Consider the following 23497-nt stretch of genomic DNA (forward strand, 5'->3'; position numbering starts at 1 on the left):
CATTTAATTCATATAAAAGTTGTTCTGTTTCCTTTCTATGTTTACAGCTTAATTTTTTTTATGTCAATATTCATTTTCTTAATGGGATCGTTGAGCCGTTCGATATTCTTTTTATGTGCAACATTTAAAGTCTGGAGATATTTAATTTCCCTATAAAGAAAGATAAGATGTCAACGTAAAAGAATGACAAATTACATGCACAAATAATTTTACTACTAGATTTTTATCACTAATTTTGGCACTGAAAGTCTATTTGTTCCACTGCTGAATGACGGTAGTTTGCACGTTACATTACCGTCCTTGAACAGACTCAATCAAACCAAGTCTGCAATATTTTCAATTTTGCTGTGTTGGGCTTTCTTTATGGATTCTTATTTTCTTTATTTTGAATTCCAACGTTTTAAAAAGTCGAGTGAGTATGGTCTCCGCGTCGTCGTTGTCATCGTTGCTGTTGTACAAAACAATTAATATTATCCAATATTCAGATATTTAAAAGGTATCAACACGAAACAAAGAACTTTTTTTTTTATCACTGGTTGCAGTTGTACGATGAAATGGCATTAATTTTGCGACATTATTGTTGGGAATTTCCTTTTTTTCAATATATATTACTTGAATAATGATAGAAATTGGTTATTAAAAGTCCTTGCCCTTAATAGGTGATCGTAAACACCGCATGCGGCGCTCTTGTCATTAATCATGAGCAATACTTTTGTCACTTTACACGCAGAAGAAAAGAACCATGTCATTTATTTAACATGGGGAGTAGGGGTTATTTAGCAACAGTGTATACTTTAGGAAATCCAGTCTAACATGTACGTTTAAAGTGTTGACAAAATGTTAAAATATATATGAACAGGAACTAAATATTTTTTAGTTATAATAAAATTCCTCTTATATATCATTCAGGTTCTAAACAGGCGACAGAAACCTGCGAAATGTAACATGCAAGTATGACAATATAATACCTCTTAGAAAAAGTAAGGTTAGCGATCACCCTTAGTTACTTTTCTGTAGTCATGTTAGAATAATATCGATCTTAGCTATTTCATTGGCTTTTAATCACATTTCAAATACGATTCGAAAAAGAAATTAGTTAAAACTAAACTTCTTGAGATCTCCCAAGTATCCAACGTCAAACCGATTAGCATCACTGAGAGCCGATTATTTCTTAAATCTAAACTTATCTATCATCGCTGTATAGCAAATTTCAACAATTGCAAGATAATTGATATACACATACTCATATAAGGTGAGCATTTCTTTTCTCAGCCGGATATTTTCTCCATCTTTCTCACTGTATTCAAGTTTTAGCGCGCTCAATCTGTAACAACATAACCAAATTAAAGTATCAGTGGAGTTAAAATGCTTTAAATCGATACATCGAAATATGATATAAACATGTATATGAAATTTGAAATGTTCAGTAACAAAATGTCCGAAAAATGCATCCATTATAGTACACATATATGTTTAATAGTAGTTTCGGTTTTTCGCTGTTTCTGTCCTGTGGCAAATGTAAACATTTAAGAAGTTCAATGTAAGCGGTTAAGTATATGACTGCATTTCGTGAACGTTGATTTTTTTTCTAATGACCAACTGTGCCGCATTTGATATGTCCACAAATATAAATGAAATTCCTATGTTGCGTCAATTTATTTGTGTAACAATTTGAACAAATACAAGTTGTCAATTTATAAGCTAGAGAAGTTGTTTATGGTTAAAAATGCAAGAGTGTTTTTTTATCATTGTTAATCAAGAAATGATTTGTATTTAGTGTATTATCTTTATGTTTGAAATATAAAATTTGATTTGCTTACTGATCTTTTTTGCGGGCGATGTCCATAGCAATTTTCCTTTTTAGGCTGACAATAATGCCACTCTTCTTATCAACTTCTTTATCTAGGTCGGCAATCCTTTTAGGTAATAACATAATAATAATGATAATAAAAATGAAGAAGCTTATTTTATCTTCACATATATGATATTTCAATTAACGAATCCTGTTTAATATTCTAGATATACATATAATGTGTAATTTACAATAAACTTACCCTCAATACATATAAAGATAAAGGACTTTACCCATTACTTCATGAGCATTTTGTGCAAAAATAGCTGTTTTCATTGAAAAGTCTCCCGTTACAAGTTCAAATTGCTATAAAACTATAAACACTGCTTTAATACTAATCAAACTTGGCACACATGTTGACTGGACCATTGCTTTTGTTACAACATGCTCAGGCTTAAATTTCCTGTTACTATGGCAACGAGGGGACATATCAAAATTGCCAAAAATCAAAAAATTTTGCGTTGATTTTCCAACAAAATTCATTTCAAAGTGATGCAACTTCTCAATGGATTGCGATAGAGTCAAATGATTTTCAGCGCTGGTTTCACGTTACCTTATGATCGATCTGGGTCATGTTTAGCCTCTCGCAAGCCCAAAATTGTCTTGGCGAATAGGGGGACTGCCGCCCCCTTCAAACCCCCCAAAACAGAAGGGAGCACATCCCCATTCTGGCAACCCCTTGATGTATCTGTTGGGTTGAGGCCGCGCCGAAAAAGTGTTCACTTTTTATCAACATTTCTCAAACGAAAACATGTATTTTGGGCCCAAACAGGACATTTTTTTCGAAAGTGCGTTGGTTCGCGTAAATATGAGGTACAGGATTAAGAACGTTGATACTGATTCAAAATGATATAGTTTTTCATTAGTATAATAGCTTACTAAGGATACCAAAGACCTTTCCTATACTATGTTTTCATTATCATAAAATTAATTGATCAGTACTCTTCATTAAATCCAAGACAATTATTTACACAATTATTGTTTCTTTCAAAGAAACGGCATTCATGGAAAAGAAAAAAAATGGGGTTGAAATATATACAAATATCCATTAATGTCTTGCCGTCTCATAAATCGATCTTATTTTTTCTCCTTGTTATATATACTTCTAGCGAGTGACTAAGATGTAACATGTTAAGTTAATACAAAGGCATCAAACATCTTTGAACTAAAAAGGAACCGGCAAATAAACGTTTACATACCTGTCATGTGTCTTTTGTAACTCACTAAATAGTTGTTTTCTACATCTGAAATGAAAATATGAAGTTGTCTGCAATACAATTAAGATAGACAGTTTTTCCGTAAATTATTTTGCAACATTTTTTTTTTTTACAATTATATACATTAACTTGAATTGTGCTGAAAGGTCAATATAACTTATTTCGATTTGTTCTAGTTCACATTGTCATATTTCTAATATAAAGTTTAAATATGGAGCATAATCATTCAATTCACAGAGGAAATAGCAAAAAGCAAAATTACCTGTCGAATTCGGCTTCCAATACTCCTATTTGTACGAATCTGTAATAAATGGAAATGATATATTATACAATTTGTATAGTTTATACAAATTGGCTTAAATATTGTTTGTTTGCTAAGACATTTCGATATTTATTTTCACGATTGTTGAATATAAGAAAAAAAGATTTATTTTAAGTAAATCTTGGTTCCTTTTTAGCCTGAGTAGTTCTCCGTAGCATTTTGGGACATTATTTTGACACTTTTTTACTAACAAACGTTTTGTTAAACATTTCAAATCCTCCCAAAGAAATCACATTCCCTTTTATGTTTTTTTTAAAAAACTATGTGTTATTGGAAATGGTTTTCATTGGTTATAAGCTTATGTAGGAATAATATAATTTATTGATATTTACCATAGAATCATACAATTTTAAAGAAATGCAAGAAGAGCTGATACCTTAACAACCCAAGATCTATATGAATATTTTAAAATACCATATAGCAAAGAGACAACAAACAACTAGTATAAATGAAAATTTACACAAAGATTTATGTATTTCGGAAAAAGCAGTATGTTCACAAAACAGTAATATAAAAAGTTGACTATACACAATTATATCAGAAATATATAATAAATATCATTTCATTAAACATCTAAACTTATGTTTGCATTTTCTACAAGGATGTTTATCATCGAAGAGTATCCAAGTGAGTAGGAATTGGAATTTACTGTTCCAATATATAACGGCGGTGACGCGGAAGAGGCATAAAAAACATGGGTATAACTTTGATACACATAATCACTAATAAAAAATACCATTTGATAAAGAATGTTGAGTTCATACCTTAAAAAGAAAAAAGACCACTATAACACTAATAATTCGCAGACCAATTATCAATTTTTATTAAGTTTGTATTTCGAATTTAGATACTGTATATCTATACACGTCTTAACATAATTCCGTTAGTCCAATATTTCGAAAAAATAGTTTGAGAAATGTGCCATTTAGATGTATATTTCTTGCATGCTACGAATACACGTTTTTTCTAGCGAACAGATTCGGTAGCAAATATACAATCAATTCTCTGTTTGAATGAAAGTCAAGATATAACTATTGGCTTTGACGTGTCTTTCACAAAGTAATAACTGGAACATGTACAAGATATGAAACTATTCTTGCCTGTGACATGTGTTAATCAAGCTATTTATACATGTATAAAGGTAATAATAGCAGAAGACTACATATATTTTTTGTAATTCATTATATATATTAATGAATTTACATTATATTGTTTTAGTAAAGCATTGACTGATTCCATGTAACCCTAATAAGTGCGCCTCGTCAACTGATTGCGTTGGTTTTGGTCGAACATGGTGTTTGAGATTAGATAAAGAAATGTCCGATAAAAATACGTTTTACTTAGTTTGTAGGCTTTGTAAAGTGTTTTGATAAATTATAGGGCTCTTTCTATTTTCAAAAACTTATTCAGGAAAATGCAATCGCAAAATTTGAAAAGCAGTTGAAATTTTGTACAGCAGCCTAAAAGGAGCGGTACAGTATAATACATAGATATTGTCGACTTTTAACTAGGACATGGTACAAAACATAGTAACTCTACAGTTCATTTTAGTAATCGACACAATTCATAACATTGACGGACTTTTTGCTGTAAATTCACCTAAAGATTTTTATACATGTATTACTATTTGCTGGTGATATAGACGATATAAAATGAGTGCAGATTAGATACTGGAGTTTTTGAAAGACTTGAATAAAGTCGTTTTAAACGAGCCTCTGGCGAGCAAAGTATTTCTATTAAGGAGTTCAATAAGTTTGTTTTAATCTACACGGATGTAATATTCTGTCATATTAGAGATATTAGAGGCTCGCATGATATGATTTAATTCAACTTGTCCAATAAAGAATAGAAAGAGCATAGAAACACTAGGCTATCGGATTTGTACAAGAGGGCGTAGCCCCCGAGTATTAATCAGATTTCCGAGTGCTTTGATGTTCTTCCTCTTTTGTATCATAGTCAAACATAAAAACACGTTCCTTGTTGTCACAATATGAAACCCCAGAAAAAGGAACAAATGAACGAGCATCTGAATATGATATTTCTGTTGCTTTCAGTCAAGCCCAGTCAAAATGAGCCTATCAATGAGCATGCTCTGGAGTGCGGGTAACTTATACCTGCAATCCAGTTAACGCACTGTGCATGTATATGTGTACGATTTAACTCCCAAACTAAGATACAAATTTTGTATCAAATCTACACTCATTCAATATTCTCTACTCATTTGCCAATACACCTTATGCATTACAGTCAATGTTAAATGATTTAAGTACGTATTGACCAACATGGAATATAACCTTCACACAACTTAGACTAAGAAAATGATATTTGAATTAGGCAGACATTTCACGTTTAAGTTACATTTTACGGCCAAACGTTAAAAGCCTAAATATTTTGGCGTATATTTCTGTACAACTGACACAAAATATCTTGCTCAACATTAATTGTCTTCTCTGCTGTATTTAACTAACCATTTAAAGATTTTAGATAATGAAAACTGATATAATGGTAGAATTTGTCTGAAGTGTTTGGATATTATGATAGTAAAAATATTGAAAACCTACATTGTAAATCCCATTAATATTAATTGCTCCCAATTTGTCCATCAGATACTGCAACGGTAACTTATCTTTCATTATTTTGACATGTGTAAGTATATTTATGTAATATTTTGTCAGCTTAAATTAATTGATTCATATTTGTGTTATTCACAAAATCAGTTTAAAATGTTAATAACCGTGTAATGCTTTTCTACAAAAGTTCTCTATTAAATTACTTTATGTAGGAAATACTACCTTATAACACTTCTCACTTCATTACATTTGAGCTGTTTGACTATTATTTGTATGAAAACAATTTTATGTTGAATATAAAATATGTTATGTCTTATGAAAATACGTGCGACTGGTAGTGGTGATGATAAATTGAGATGGTTTCGATCATATTTTTCTGATTGAAAGCAACTTTATGATGTTTCATGAACACATACATCTGCTACTCGGATAACATTTGTTGTTCCACAAGAGTCAATCATTGATCCTCTTTTTATATATGTTATTGATATTTCAGATGTAGTAAAAAAAGATTATAATTATTATACGCAGATGACTCAGGAATTCTGGTTTCAGGTAACTGTTAGGCTGATGTTGGAAGATGATTTGCATCTTGTAAGCCAGTGGCTGGTGGATAATGAGAGGATAATTACTACATTTAGGCAAGACAGCGTCAATCTTATTTGGTCTTAACATAGACTTAGGTCTAACTCATTCCTTAATATTAAAAGTAATGATGTAGCTATTGAACCATTTCATCGTTGATATATCTTGGAGCAGCCATTGATCAATCATTAAACTTTAATGTAATGAATAGGTCTGTGTTTCAGAAAGCTAATGCACGTTTTAATATTTATATCGCAGAAAGGATTACCTTACTCAACATACTAAGAAACATCAAGCCATGTCTTTAATCCAATATCATATTGATTGCTGATGTTTATTATACTTTATATGGTATCCGGCCTGACCTTGTTCCTTTAAAATAAAATTCAAGTAAGTCAGATTAAGCTGATTAGGTTTGTACTTGATTTTTATGCCAATTCACATATTGATCCAAATCCCTTTCGCTCACACAGCAGGTTACCAATAAATAAATGTGTAGACCAGACCATACTTCCTGATGTTCTTAAAGTAAAAATGGTCCGGGACGAATACTTCAGCCGACAGGACACTGTTCATTTTTACAGGACCAGGTTAAGTAACAAGGGTGCATTTGCAATCCCAAAGGTCAAAGGTTTGTTCCAAGTCTTTCTGCTTTGTTGGTTGTTCGTTGATAAACAGTTTGCGAGCTGAATCATCTAGCATTGACAGGTTACATTATTTCAAGGTATTTGTTAAGAAGTACCTGTAATTTTTCAATACATTTTAAGAAGGTTTTTTTTTAAATTTACATCAGATAGTTTCAGGTACAGGAGTGGTTTTAACTCATTCCGTTAATCATTTAAAACAATTGATATATATTGATGCATTTTTTTGGTCTAAGTGATACCCATTTTTTTAAATTCTCATTCTTTCGTTTTTTTAAGTTACGTTTCGGCATTTTGCCAAATGTTTTAGCCATAGGTCTGTAATGGTTTGTGACTGCGATATAGTGAACTTTATTACGGAATAATGATTTTGTTTTCTCGAAGTTTATTTTAAGGTAAAATACAAAATGTCCATTGCTTATTGATTGTATCATTTGCTTCATAGTTTATTTATTCTGTGTTAGCTTGATAATGTGATACATTATAATTCTAGTCTATGTTAAAATAACTCCAATCTAAGTAACTGTGATAATATTTAATTTAAAGTATTTATAAAGACACTCTATGATATGTCATGTCACCGACACAAGGGACAACAATAAAAATTAGAGAATTAATTTTTATGGTATCCTTGGTGCTGGTGTTCCTTTTCTTTTTTTAAAAAATCCTCATGTTTTTTGTACCATATATGTTGTTTCAAATCTTCCTGTATCTAAATATATATATCTTTAAACTAAAACATACTGGAATTTAATCATAATTATGTAACATATAATATCATATTATTCTTTTTACTTTACTCATTTGTTTCTACATAGGTTAGTCTTCCATTATCCCAAATGAAATCTTCCAAACCGGGTATGTAATCTTCATGTATTTTAGTTGTTTTCATTGCTACCGATGGATCAGACCTTTTCCAGGTTAGTTTATTAAACTGTTTATAAAACATAAGCTTTTGTGAACCGGACAGCTATAAACATAATATTCTTTGAAATGTTATTGAGTAATACAAGTTGCTCTTTCCCAGAAACATCCTGCATACGTTTTGCTGTAAAGTGCGATAAATTAGTTAATAAACATATCAACACAGGCCTCCAACAGATCTTAATGGACCTGGAACAGATCACTTCAAACCAATTTGCATTCAGTTGACAATCAAGATCATTTAAAAAATAAATTTCGTTTTAAATTTTAATTTTTATTATAAAGGGGAAATTTTTTTTTTTAAAAAGGAAAAACCCCCAATAAAACATTCCCCTTATTTTTTTTGCAATTTTTCCGGGTTTTTAAAAATCATTTGGCCACCATTCCCCTCCTTAAAGGGAAGGGCCAAAAAAAAAATATGCAACCCCAACCCTTTCCCCCTAGATTTTCCCCCCTTCCCTTTCCCTGCCCCTTTCCGGAAGAACCCCCCGGGGCGTTCTATTCATAGAAAAACCCCCAAAAGGCCCCCCCTTAAAACCCTTCCGATATAGTTACAATGGGGGGAAAAGAAATTTTTCCCTTCAATGTTTTAAAAATGTAATTTCATTTGGGGTTGGGTAAAACATACTTTTAAATTTTTCTTTTTTTGTAAATTTTTAAAAATTTAATTTATAAAAACACATTGAAAAGACAAAATTTCATTACAAAAAGATTCGCCATGACGAAATTTGAATTTCGCCCTCCACCATTTAGCAAAGTAAAAACGCTTGGGTTTTAAAAATATTTTTTTCAACAAAAAATTTTTTAAAAAGGTTTTAAAAAATATTTACGTACAAATTTTTTGGGTTGGGGAGAAAACTATAAAGCTTTTAAATGTCCCCTCCCAGTTATTAAAAATTTACAATAACAAAGTTCATTTGGCAATTTCAATCACAACGGTTAGTTTTAAGTATTCAATAGACTTCCCCATAAAAAATTTAAAAGTTTAGTCTTAGCAATGTAAAAATAAGTAGAGCAAAAATAAAAAAGGGGAAGAAAAAAAAAAAATTTAAGAATAAAAGGGAAATTTAAAAAAAGTTTTTAAAAAGCAACACCTATCTTAGTATTTTTTTGTTTTTGAATTTAGTATGAAAAAGAAAATAATATCTTATTTTAATGCTTACAGCTGTATATTAGCAGATACGCACAATAGGTATACACTGAATATTTAAAGAAAAAAAGATATTAGAAAAAGGAAGGAAGAAATGGATGAACAATGATGGAACAATAACGAGGAAATAAGATGCATAATCTAGTAAATGTCAAATATGTTAAGACATCTCTGGTTTTAAAGTACGCTAAAAACGTTTTTGTAATCTCGGATATATTTTTGAAATGATTTAAAAGATTGATACATTAGAATCATAAGGTAAAGTAGTGGAACCCAGTAAGAATGACATTGATGGAAAAAGGATTACAAAATTGAGATATAGTACTTATTAATTCACGTCGTAGGTTTGTATAGTTTTAGGGCATTCAAGAAAGTATGATAAAGCATTTTTCTTTTTTCTCCTCGCACCACAATTCACACAAAGGAGAGTTCGGTAATGTTTTTTATCAAAATAAATCGGGCCCGAAAAGAGAGCTGCAGTTAAGAACCCCCGGGGGATCCTTTGTGAGGGAAAAAATTTTGTAAATTTAAAGCTCAAAAACCCCAAAAAAAAATGGGCAGGTACTTTTTTGGGAAAATCATATTAAAAATCGCTTAAAAAGAAAAGTTAAAGGGGTAAAAACATTTGTGTTTTGAAAAGGGGGGAGTTTAAATTCCCTTCAAAGGTTGATTGTTTTTTGTAAACCGTTTTTTTGTTTTTTTGTTCGTCCTTTGTTCCTGAAGGGGGGTAACGGTGCCTCCCCCCTTTCCAAACGACGGGGGGGGCAAAATTTTAAAAAAAAATAAAATAAAAGTGGGGTAAGGGGGTTGGTTTTTTTTTTAAATTTTAGAAAAAAAAAGAATAAGTTTAAAGTTTTTGTCTTCTTTTTTTCTTTGGGGTTTTTCCCCGCCAATTTTAAATTTATTTTTTTTTTGAGTTTATTTCAGAAAATTGTTCTTTTGAAGTGTTGTTCCTGAATTATTTTAGCGGCTTCTTTGTTGAATTTGCGCCGACGGCCTTTTTATCACTTTTTGCGTACAATTTAATCAAAAAAGCACATCTCCATATTCCTAATATCGGGGTTTATGAAAGATTGAATAAATTTATTTCTAATGATTTCCTATCAAGTTGGAATTTTTATTGTTTTTTCAATAAACATTTTATTCTTTTTCCAAGCTTTTATTTTGAGTAAATTCCCAATATGCAAGTGGAACCATCTTTTAAATCACGAGCGATAAAGTAAATTTCCCCAAGTGGTTTATGAAAGACGATACTTCTTTTATTTTGTGTGCAATGCATAAAGATAGGAGAGGATTACATTTTTGGTTTTGTTTTTTCGTGTTTTTATTAAAGTGATTTCTGTTTTAATGGGATTAAATTTTACCAACCATTGTTCGGCCCAAGAAGTTATCTTATCAAATTGAAATTTTGAAAAGTTGAAAACAGTCATATCACGGGGGTTCTTTGACCACAATTTTTAAAAAAAATTTGTGTCGTCGGGCGAAAAGTCTTTTAATTTGGGGAAATTTAAAGTCAAAACCTTTTGGGGTTTTTTTGAACATTTACCCCACCCGAAAAATTATAGTTAAAAAAAAATTCCAGGTTTGAAAGGAAAGAAAAAACAAAAAGATTGAAAAAAGAAAAATATTGAAAAAGAAAAACAAAGTTTAAATTTTTTTGTTTTTATACTAGGGGGAAAGTTTGCGAGAAAAAAGAGGGGAACAGATATAAATTTTTTAAAAATTATTTTATGATCACAAAAATGCAAAAATCTTTTGCTTTAAAAGGGAAAAAATAGCTGAAAGGGAAATGAATGTGAAAAAAAAACTGCTGTAAGAGGAGAAATCTAAACATAAAGCCCAATCGAAACCAAATCTTTGTTGGGTTTTTGCTGGCCCCCTTTATTTTGTTCTAAAAATTTCTAATAAAGAAATAGAAATTTTTAAAAGCCACCAACAAAGAAAAAAAGAAAATACGGTATATTTCAAAAACAAAATCCAGCAATTTTTTAAAAAATACTCGTTTTTAAAGTTGTGTTCCTGGGGGTAAGGGGGAAAGAATTTAAGGGGGGGAAAAGAGAACAATGCTAAAAAAGGAAACATAAAGGGATTGGGGAGTTATTGGAAATAAACAAAAATCATAAAAAACTTTAAAAATTTATAATTGTTAAAATATATTTGCTTTTTTAATTGGATTAAAAATTATATTTAAAAAAAGGGAAGGTTTAAAAATTTATAGCAATCCCTTTTGAAAACCAATTTTCAAAAATTTAAAATTGGACATACACAAATTTATAACAACAATATTGTTTAAATTTCAAAAATGAAAAATGGGACAGAACACCCCCCCTGTTGAGTATAAACATAAATAAATATAATAAATTTCCCTAAAAACAAATACATAAAACATACATTTCACATACATAAAAATTTCAACCACAAAGTGCAAAACGGCACGCACACACGCACACACATAAAAATATACAATTTTTAATAAAATAATAATTTATATTTTTTATTTTAAATTTTCAATTAAATCTTGCTTAAAGCAAAAAAATCCCAAAAGCATTTTTCCCTAATTTAAAGTTTTTGTCGTATTTTTTTTCAAGGTAACATGTACATCGCGCATTTAAACATAAACAAAAAAAAGTAAACGCCCGTTTGCCCAAGTCCCTGTAAAAAATCACTAAATTTCATGTATTTTAATTTAAATTCCTTTAAAACCCAAAATTAGAAATTTTTTTTAAAATTAAAAGTTCTTATATTTATTTTTTGAAAATATTTGTTCCCCCACCAAATTTTTCAATGTATACATACATAAAAAAAATTTTTTATCCCTGTTTTTTCGTTACATTAAAACCAAATTTGGTAAAACAACAAGTAACAATTTTTTTCAAAATTTCAAACCAAAGATTAAAAATTTAAATTTCCTACGGATTAACCTTTTTTGACCCACAAATTCAAGGAATTGATTTCCCCCGATGCATTTGTTCAGAGGTTTTTTAAAAAATTTCCCGCTTTGAAATAAAGTTGTGCCCTTAAATCCCCTAAAAAGCTGAATTTTTTGAATAAGACTTATTGATCCCGGGGGGGGGTCCATCAACTAAAATATAATTTTTTTTTCATTTTTGTGTCGCCTGGTGTATTGGTTTTAAATTTCAGCCACAATTTGCGGAATTTTATAGGTTCCAAGTCTAGGGTTTTACATATTTTTGTTCGCATTTTCCCCGGTTAAAAGATTTTTTGGTAGAAGTAAAAGGAACCTTTAATATCTTTTTTTCTTAAAATTTTGTTTTGGAAAGGGGGGCAATCTTTTTTGCCCCCTAATGCAAATTTCAATGAAACTTATGGTCAATTACTTGCGCAAAAAAAAATTTTAAAAAAAATGTTTTTCCCGGTTGGCTTAAATAATTGGGGCCCAAATTATGGCCCTTATAAAAGAAATGGGGGGGTTTTTGGTGGGTTGGGCAAACTTAAAAGAAAACCGAAAAAACTAAAATATAAAAGTTATAAATTTGATTGGTTGGCCCTTTTTAAAGGTTGAAAAAACTTTTTGTAAAGAATTTTTACCCTTTAATATTTTTTTAAAAGTTTTTTGTGGGGGGTTTTTCCCCCCAAAACCACTAAACGGGGAAATTTTGAAAAGAAAATTTATAGGGTTTATTGGGTTATTCCAAATTTCTTTGCGCCCTTTACATACATGATTTTTGCCCCGAATTTTTGACCCCCCCCTTAATAAAAAGTGTAAATAAAAATTGGGGGAACTACTCCTTTAACAACCCTCCGGGGTTTTAAAAAAAAATTTAAACGGGGTTGGGTTTGGTCAAGTTTCTTTCGCATAAAATTTTAAAAGGTTTTCCTTTTTGAAGTTTTTAAAAAAAAATATAATTTATTTGTGTGTGCGTTTGGCCCGCTAAACAAAAGCACTTATCTTAAAGTACTCCAAAAAAAACTACCGGTGAAAATTTTTACCCAAACCTTTAAAAGAATAAACCCAAACCCCCAAATTTAAATTGAAATACATCAAAATTTATCTGGTTTTTCTGAATTAAATTTTTCAGAAGTTTGACCCTTTGATTATTTTTTTTTTCTTTTAAAATTTTTCTTGACTATCCCCTTAAAATTTCCAAAATTTTAATGAAATCTATAGGAAAAGATCAAAAAGCCTTAAATATTGGCATAAATTTGCGGGTTTTTCCGCTTGATCTATTTTGGCAAAGATATTGCCCTGTTAATGCTTTTTTATGTTCCTGCTTTACAGTAGTTGCAACATACAATTGGTTCACTGATCTCTCTTGAACTATGCATCGAATCATTATATATATTTATCGTCTACAATGTTTATAAAATATGATAAACAAGTAAAGCTGACTTACTCATTCTAATAATAGTATTTCTTGATACGAATGGTAGTCTAATTAAAGACTTTGCTTAAATTATGCAAAGTGCTTTGAAAACAAACTGTTTTTAGTTAAGGTAACAAGAGACAATTATACAACACAAAACAACTATAATTATTCATCGTGCGATGTTAAGACTTCTTTTGATATCTTAACATTAATATCACAAATGTAATAAAACAAGCTCAAACAAACTTTTTGTTGAGTAGATTTTTTTTTATCAAAATGTGTTTATTGCTTATAATTTTGAAAGTACATATTTGATTCGTTAATTAAAATATTCACATATCTCTATGGCCTATAAGTATCAAATAAGAGTAACGCAAATAAAGGCGTTATAACGCGAATCAAGAGGCGTAATTAGTTCCGATATTGACATACGAGCAGAAATTGGGGTCATTCGTATTCATCCGAAATAGAAAAAGTGCAGATACTTTTTACGTGAATAATAGTATGACATTAGGTGAATGTTGCCGTCTTCCGTTATGCTCAATTTACTTCATAAAATGTATCAAATATTGGTTTAAACTTTCACAGATGCAGTGACGCGTTATCCAAGAAGCTGTTACAATGTTAAAGTTGCAAGATAGTATTGGAAGAAAAAACGGGGTTACACATGTTATACACTATTGAATGCCAATCAGTATAAGGTGACTTGGGGAATTATAGGTTGGAGTGTGTTAAACTCTAATTTGTCAAAAGCATGTCTTATTAAGACAATAGACTGTGACATAAGGTCGTATTCGAAGAGAATTTAAAGCAAATAATATAGATCAACATTTGTCCCCCTTTCTATATTACTAGGCCACTGACAAGAAATCATATGGTATTAAATTGGCGTTATAACGCCTTTTGGTTCGCATTATTATGCCTTTTGGTTCGTGTTATAACGCCTTTTGGTTCGCATTATAATGCCTTTATTAGCATTTTTAACAATCTGCGTTACCACAACCTTTTATTTCGAGTTACTAAGCATTTAGCTGCGTTATTACTCCCTTTGATTCGCGTAATATCGAATTTTGATAAGCGTAAAAAGGCTTTTCTTCAAGTTATTACGCTTTCTATTTCGCGTAATAACTATGCTGTACTATGCTATTAATTTCGCACTAATATGCCTTTTTTTCGTAACAAGGCCTTTGTCTTCCCTCATGATGTGTTTTTGTGTTACTACATCTTTATTCACGTTATTACGCCCTTTTTGTGTTATTACGCCTTTTGTTTCGAGTTATTGCGTCTTACCAATATAATATTTTATTTCATTTGATACTATTTAGCTTTCGTACGCAGACGGATATATCGTTTTAAATAAATTTGTGCTAGATAAACCCACCTAGTCTTATCAATGTTAATACTAAGGGTAGGAAGACATTAGTAACGTAATTCAAATATACATGTAAAAAAACATATTAATATTTTATGATTTATTTAGCAAATGTAAAATACGTTAAGTATGAAATAATTCAGTTATAAAACTAAAAATAGCTTTATATGAATAATATAATATCACGTACATGCCATTAAATTTTATGAATAGTGTTTTGCACATAACTGTATGCTATTCAACAACGAAAGTAAAATAAAATTGATAAAGTATAATTGCTAAACAGCGACTTACCTGTATTTGTGTCTAATAAATTATCACCTATAACTCAATCTCAATTGTTTCTAGCCACGTAAACTTATGAATAGAAAAAATGTCAAAATCGAAAGAGGAAGTTTTAAAGCATTTACTTAGATAACAATTCATCGGTCTAAGGACGCTAAATGTTATTTTTAAAACATGAAAATGTAATCGGGCAAGTTACCTGTAACATTCAGTTTATCAAAAGTGTAAGGGAGTCTTTTTATGTTTGACTGATTAATATTTTATCCCCAACATTTTTAGAATCAGCTATCTATCAGTCACCGTTATAACCTTCAGAATAATAAAATTATAGTTGATTCGGATCCACTTGACAAAGAACATGTGAGGATTATGTCACAATCGGGTAAAGATCTTACATTGCTATATAACAGTTTTTGGTGATGTGTTTAGAAAAACCATTCTGATTAGAATACTTATTTGCATGAAATAATACGACACCTGTATATATCTTTAGATTTTCTGAAGATGGCCAGCAATGAAGTAGGAAGATTGACTTTTCTTTCAAATTATCATTAAAACATTGCCATGGTTTTTAATCAGCTCTGGCTTAAAAATCAAATCTAAAGATGAACAATACATGTTAGGTCTATAAAAATGAAAACAAATATCAAAAAGGCAAAGGCGACGTTCAAAGAACATTTTGAAAAGAAACACGTCTCGGTGAATCAACTAGACGTGCAAAACTAAGTGAGCCTATAAAGATTGTAAGCATTCCAATACTGTTTTTGTTATGGGCACATTCAGCTTATGTTCTCAAAAAAATTAAAGTGCAAGCTCATTTTGGAAGCAAATATAAAAAAATCTTTCTCCCCCAGGAATCCTAAAAATGTAAATCGGAGTGGTGAATTGACATGGTACTAAATCCATCTTCAATGTCTAATCTCATAAGAGCATTTGTGTCCAAACTGCCTTACAAAGGAAATTGTATTTTCAATAGATCCATAGTGGACTGAAGAGTAATTTTCTTCTGGAAATGATAGATCATGGATAATACGGAATTTCATTTTATTTCTTAAGGAATAAAGTCCGATGGAAAGTAAACAAAATTGGTTGGCCAAGCTATACAAATGAAGTCTTTTTTGACCTATTATATTACTAGCAACCTACTTATTTTGTCTATTTGAGTAGCAATTACTCTTGATTTGTGAAGGGATAAAGTCTGAATAGGTAAAGTTTAAACCTTTTGAAAAACTTTCCTTTAAAAAGGAACATAGCCTACTAATTCCTTCGCCAGAACATCACATTTAATTTTGGATGGCAGCTTTTAACTAAGTCCTTGGTTTATTACATTTTTGTAGATCTTTTTGGTGATTTTTTCTCGCAGATTTATCAGACCTATCCACAGTGTTGAGAATGATTGCTGGCAGCATCAATTTTTTTGTGTATCAAATTGAAGGTGAGAATCTCACTTAAAGCCTAAATCACTGGTTAATCAGTCTACAATCAAAGCACAGAAGGCGCTGAATTTGTTTGGGACTCAGAATGTCAGAAAGGTGAAGGCTGTTAGTTTATAAACTAATATGTTTTTGTATAGTGCCACCAATGCTTTCAAGTGTTTTAATTTAGTAAATATGCTATAAGACTAATTGCCACACTGTTATTCAATTCAATGTTTATTTGACTTAAACAATTAAAAAAAAATGAGTTGCCTTAACTTGGATTTGAACCCAAGACCTCTCGCTTCTTAAGCGAGCGTGCAAACCCCTCGGCCACGGGGAAGTTATATGAAATCGACCTGAACAAAACAAAATTATTCTAAATTAGGGTTTGTAACCCTAATTCTTTCGAAACCTGTTGTTTAACACAGATGTAAATATTCACGGAGCTTACTTTAAGCATGTGTATATATAAAGAATAAAACAATATTAGAAATCTTCGACCATTCGGAAAATATTTTGCTTGAAAATTAATGCGCCTGTCATTTGATAATCTTTACGCAGTGATCTCCCCTGGATTTTTCGGCGTTAGTGTACATATAAAGGGAAGTAATCGCTTCAGAAAAGCGGTCTACTTTCGGCATTGTCAATTAACAGCATCAGGGTCTGAAATTTCGCTACCATTATTTGTTTGGTCTGACGACCCAAACAAATAAAAAATTGGTACACATATGCTCTGCTTCAAAATACGACTTTTCTTAAACGGAAAATCAACATCGAGGTGAACAAATCGGTAAAAAGAAAACTCGGAAAATAACAATGCGAACAGTGTTTTGATCTGTTTTTTTTAATCCTTTAAACTGTATAAATTGATAAATGTTTTCTGAGTAGCGTTTTACTATATATTGTATCATAGTTTGGGTACCTTTCTGTTGAAAAAGTGTCAGAGTTAAATCGTATACATATACATGCACAGTGCGGTAACTGGAGTGCGGGTATCAGTTACCCGCACTCCAGATAATGCCCGTGGATTGGTTCATTTTTGTCGGGGTTTACATATTGTGACGGCAGAGAAAGGGAAAGGGGCAGAACTATCATATTCAAATGCTCGTTCATTGGTTAATTTTTTCTGGGGTTTCATATTATGACAACAGGGAACGTGCTGTCATGTTTGACTATGATACAAAAGAGAAAGAACACCAAAACACTCGGCAATCTGATTTATACTCGGGGGCTACGCCCCCTCGTACAAATCAGATAGCCTCGTGTTTCGGTGCTCTTTCTATTACATGTTCCATAAACTAGTAAAACAAACACCTATAGCTTTAATATCACCAAACACTTATATATTATTAGTTATAAAGATCGTTGACAGGTTATATGGCCCTATATAAACGGCTATTTGTAAATATAACCCGAGCCGTTAGGCGAGGGTTATATTGCAAACAGCCGTTTATATACGGTCATATAACCTGTCAACAATCTTTATAACGAATTTATAATACAGCAAGCATCATTTTTTAGAGAAAAAATGTTAGATTTCTTCATGAATCGACAGAAGCCGTGTATATAAAACTATATAAACGTCACGATTATCCAATGAAAAGCGACGTTACAAACGTGCAGTATTATAAGACCTGAATGACCCGTGTACAGAAATTTTGCTGCTCATTTCACTATTCTTAATTAGCAATCGTGTCTTCTCCGCCCTTTCCGTCATACTTACGAACAGAATAGAAGAATACACAGAAATGATCTATACCGGTTTTGGTCCAACCTACGCATATAAACAAATAGTAATTAATGCTAGATATTGAAGACCACATTAATGCTAATATAAAGTAAAAGCCCACCGAAGGAAATTTACATATTATAACAATAAACAGTAGATTATTTATATTATAATTATTATGGTTGTAGAAACCAAAAATGTCTTACTGCGGGCATTTATTTGAACTAAAATATTATTGTACATCAGTGAATATTTAAAAGTTAATTATGAGTGTGAGAGATGTGTTCAGTCATAATTTTACCGGAATATACTTTATTTTTCTTTGGATGTTAAATATATATACATTCGTTATACAGTTTTAAAGACTACAGAGTACTTAGATTTGAAATGATATAGGAAGTAAAAATATGATAGAATGTAGGAAGTAAAAATATCGTGGAATGTAGGAAGTAAAATATGATGGAATGTAAGAAGTAAAGAGTGCATTAATCATAATTATTATATATTGATATATAATCAATACTGAACAGGAAAAAGGAAAAATAATAAAAAAGCAAATTAGTTCATATGAAGTGATAATATGAATGCAATTATATTTGAAGAATAGATAGCATAGGTATTCATAGAAAAAGCATTGAAATGATAATTGATTAACACTGATATGCATAACATTTACACACAATCATACTTGAATATAGTACTATTTTGTCTGTTTACTTTTTGAAAAAGCTATCAATGTCCCTGTGCAACACCTTTGCAAAGCGTTGGCCCGTCTTTGTGGTGGCAGACAGCCGGCCATACCAAGTAGTGCAGACGTTTTCCTGATTTTGTGTATGGCTTGAAAACATTTGAATCGAATTTTTCATCTCCTTGTATATCAGAGAACTCAATATGTACTGGCGACTCGTGTCTACACATTGACCAACATACGTTTACACATTGAACATCATTTCTTCTTTCATTACATCAATTTTATTTTCAGCGGCTATGGCATTTGCATCATCCTGAAATAACAATGGTTCAAGTTAATCTCTCGCAGTTACATATAGCTTTCATTTTTTATTCTAAAACCACACGTTAAATGCAATCGGTTGAAGAGAAAGATAAGCGTTTAATTGCAGTTCAACCTTTGAATGTTTATCCAGTAAATGTTGTGCAAGCCAATTTAAACAAAACGTTTAAAGTTGTGTATGATACTGCGTCCAATTACAATCAAAAAGTTTTGATATCTAAAATGCCGTACCTTTGATATAAGCAATTAGAGTTATATAATATTAACATTTGTTTTTTAAAGCTTCGATGTCAATGCCGCACGAATTGTACTTTTGGCGTAAAATTTATAGCACTCTACGGGTAGTCAGAATTTAAACCCAATTTTGAAAATCTTATCATTCGGTTAATATGTATAAATATCTATATTAGTACTTACGGATAACAACAAATGAATGTATGCACAAATACCGTAAATAAAAGATTTTTCAACAATGCTATGTGAAAAACGAAACACGTACCTCTTCTATCTGATGTGAAACATTTATTTCGATAAAGTTTCTTAATGCCATCACTGTTTTCTTTTTGACATTTTGTAAAGAATCGAAATTGAATATTATTTCATTCACCTGAGATGAAAGCTTGACTTTAATATGTTCATGTTTTAATGAATAAACACATATTCGTAACCAGAATAGTAAACAATAACTAATAAATAATAACCCAAAGAATAATCTTAAGAACAATTTACAACATTAAATGACACGGATTATCTGATTATATAATTGCCATACTTTTGCCGCATTTTTATTTATCCCCTTCCGCATAGCGGTAAGGGGATTTCGTGACTGCTCCATAACTTTTAAAATAGAGAAAAACAGAATCCCTAAAGAAAGTCCAACACGTCAAAATCGAAAATGTTGCAGGCTTTAAACCGCTGAAATATTTTTACAAGTAATCACTATCACGAGACGATGTGTAGAGCATAATAATAAGGTTGCTTCCGCCAAGGTCAAGGTTACAATAAGAGGTTAAATGTTAAAAAATCTTCATTTCGTGTCCGCTCCATAACATTTTAACCGCTGCAAAAAATTTAAAATAACTTGGCACAAGTAATCACCAACATGGGACAATGTGAAGCGCACAATAATTTGGTTGCTACCGTCAAGGTCAATGTCACACTTAAAGGTCAAATGTTAGAAAGTCTATATTTCGTGTCCGGTCCATAACATTTAAACTGCTGATTTTTATTTTTGAAATAACTTAGCACAAGTGACCCCATTATAAGATGATGTGCCGAGCGCAATAATTAGAATTTTCCACATTAGGCGCTCACACAGACTCGCTTATTTCGAGATGTTTAGGTTGTAAATACAAATGGGTATTATTCTCATGTCAGTATAATGTGTTTTTAGACCTTGCTAGGATAGATAAAGATACTTTATACTTTATACTTTTTCGAGGAGCATTGGTATTCAGTGTAGCAGTTCTTAATCTTATAGGGATACATGTCTATGCAGGGAGTAAAATATCGAAGAATTGACAAGAATTTTACTGATTATGATATATTATATTCATTCGCATTACTAAATCATATAAAGTAAAATGATGAGCGCACATATTGGTCAAACCATTTACTAGTGAATAAAAGTCCAATTTATTTTAGCATGGCCTAATAAGTATATTTGTTATATGTTTCGCAATGAACAATCGAAATATATCGGAAATATTACAATGTATGTATCTGTGGCTGACCTCTACTCAAATGCGAATGAGAAAAATATATCACAAAAAATTTGAAACATTTATTATTAGAAAATAACGTTTCATTACAATAAGTAAGTAAAAAAATGGAAAATCATTTTTATACCTAACTAAATTCAAGAACATTTTCATATAAAATACTGATCATGACAATGTAACGTCATGTTTTAATGTTATGTTAGGTATCACTTGACATTACATGGCAAAGGTCAGTCTTTTGTACCTTAAACACTTTACAACCATAAAACTTGTAAACGCGGTAAAATGTGCGGTCATGATGGCATATACTATGAACATATTATTCACGGTGGTGACAATATCTTATGGGCATTATCAAGGCTATTTACAGCAATGTTAAAAGCCGGTCATATCCCAGCTAACATGAATAAGGGTGTTATCATTACATTGCACAAAGGTGCAAAAAAGAACAAAACTGACCCAAATAATTATAGAGCAATAACGCTTACGTCTACAATACTGAAACTGTTTGAGAACATACTACTTCTTCGTTCAAAACCTAAAATACTTTCTAAACTCAGCAAACAACAAGGTGGATTTCAACAAAATCTTGGGTGCATAATGACGTCATTTTGCCTTCGAGAAGCAGTTTTGTATGCAAAAGAAAATAATAGCAAAGTATATGTATGCTTCCTTGACTGTCGACAGGCATTTGATAGAGTGTGGCATGATGGCTTGCTATATAAGTTAAATGAGTGTGATATTGACCCCATCACTTTGCGATGCTTTATTAATCTTTACTCTAACATGAAAAGCTGTGTGCGTAACAAATCATACATGTCAGACTGGTTTGAGGTGAAGCAGGGAACCAGACAGGGCGGGAAAAGTTCGCCGTTGCTCTATCTTCTTTACATCAACGGTCTTATATTAAAACTTGAACAATCAAACCTAGGTTTTTGTATGTATAACATGAACATAAGTAGCCCTACAGTTGCAGACGACATGGTCCTAGTTTCTCTTTCAAAACATGGTTTAGATCTAATGATCAGTATTTGCTATCGCTGCTCAACATTATGGCGTTTTGAGTACAATCCTTCTAAATGTTCTGTGGTTGTCTACAATGAGCCAAAGATTGAATACGAGAAAGCAATTTGTCACAGGAAGTGGACAATAGGTACAAAAACAATATGCGAGGGTATCGAGTATGTACATCTTGGAATAACTTTAAACAAGTACTCACTGATCAACGATAATATTTACAATGCAAGCTGTAAATTGCGAGGAATCCTTTTGAGTATAGCAAATAGTGATGTTGACTCTGGCAATGATCTCAATCCTTCAACATATTTAAAGATATATAACTCAGTCGTACTACCTAAGGCTTTGTATGGATGTGAATTGTGGAACTATATGACACACTCAAACATACTAATTTTAGAGAGAGCCCACCGTTTTTGCGTCAAATTCATGCAAAAGTTACCATTGTTTGTAAATAATGATATTGCTTTTTTTGCATTAGGAGTAAACCCTATTATTACAACGATAGACTATAACAAGTTGCGATTTCTTGGACAACTCTGTCGGCTTCCAAATCATTACTTAGCAAAACAAATTTTTGTCCATCGGTTAGTTCGGTATGTAAATTGTATAGAAAGGCAGTGTCTAGGGTTTTTACCAGATATATATAAACTTTAAGCTAAATATAATTTAACTAGTTATATGAATATCTTATTAGAAACATCACGATTTCCAAGCAAAGGAGCATGGAAGAGTATTCTACAGTGTAATTTATTTCAACTTGAAATTAATCTGCGGTATGAAAACTTGTGTCAAAAACTGTCATTGGAACACATCTCAAATATTTTCAACATTGGTGGTCAGTGTAAATTTTGGATATACAGTAAAAACTTCCCGGCGGCAAGACTATACTGCTTCTCGGCTCTGACAATTTTAGCCAAGTTGTTTTCATTCAATAAGATTGAGACATGCAAAAAGTGTAATTGTACTTGATGTTCTTCTGTAAATGTTATGTATTATGCATGCTGCTCTCCTATGATGGAGGTAATAAAGAATAAAGAAAAAAGTACAAAAATAGTTTGTCTTACATGCATGAGAAAGGCACATTCTGCACACACACACACACCAGCTGTTGTATTTTCACTCTTACCTGTACCACTCATGTAAATATTGCATCTAGGGCCACTGTACCAGAAGTGCATCAGTACTAAGGGTGTGGTACCAGTACCAGTACTTGCCAAATTATGCAGTACCATTACCAGTACTAGCTTTTAGCTTGGTACTTCAGTACCAGTACTTTTAGTGGAAGTACTTAAGTATCATTACCATTACTTTTATATATTCATCAAGGTTTTGATAAATACACCAGTGT

The 23497-nt window shown here is 31.3% G+C and overlaps 1 protein-coding gene across 1 annotated transcript in view; it reads right to left on the minus strand.

Annotated features, from left to right (window-relative positions):
• LOC132729806 (hyaluronan mediated motility receptor-like) overlaps positions 1–19958 on the minus strand; it is a gene marked incomplete at its 3' end in the record, with an annotated part of 43575 nt that extends 23617 nt beyond the window's left edge. Inside the window, 6 exon segments of the mRNA XM_060715629.1 lie at positions 1244–1324; positions 1821–1916; positions 3052–3096; positions 3332–3370; positions 19333–19400; positions 19908–19958. Coding sequence (XP_060571612.1) covers positions 1244–1324; positions 1821–1916; positions 3052–3096; positions 3332–3370; positions 19333–19400; positions 19908–19958 — 380 coding nt within the window.
• Between the last annotated feature and the right edge of the window lie 3539 nt (positions 19959–23497).

The sequence above is a fragment of the Ruditapes philippinarum genome, unplaced genomic scaffold (assembly GCF_026571515.1).
Source record: "Ruditapes philippinarum isolate M1 unplaced genomic scaffold, ASM2657151v2 ctg26_1_1_1_1, whole genome shotgun sequence".
Taxonomy (NCBI): Eukaryota; Metazoa; Mollusca; class Bivalvia; order Venerida; family Veneridae; genus Ruditapes; species Ruditapes philippinarum.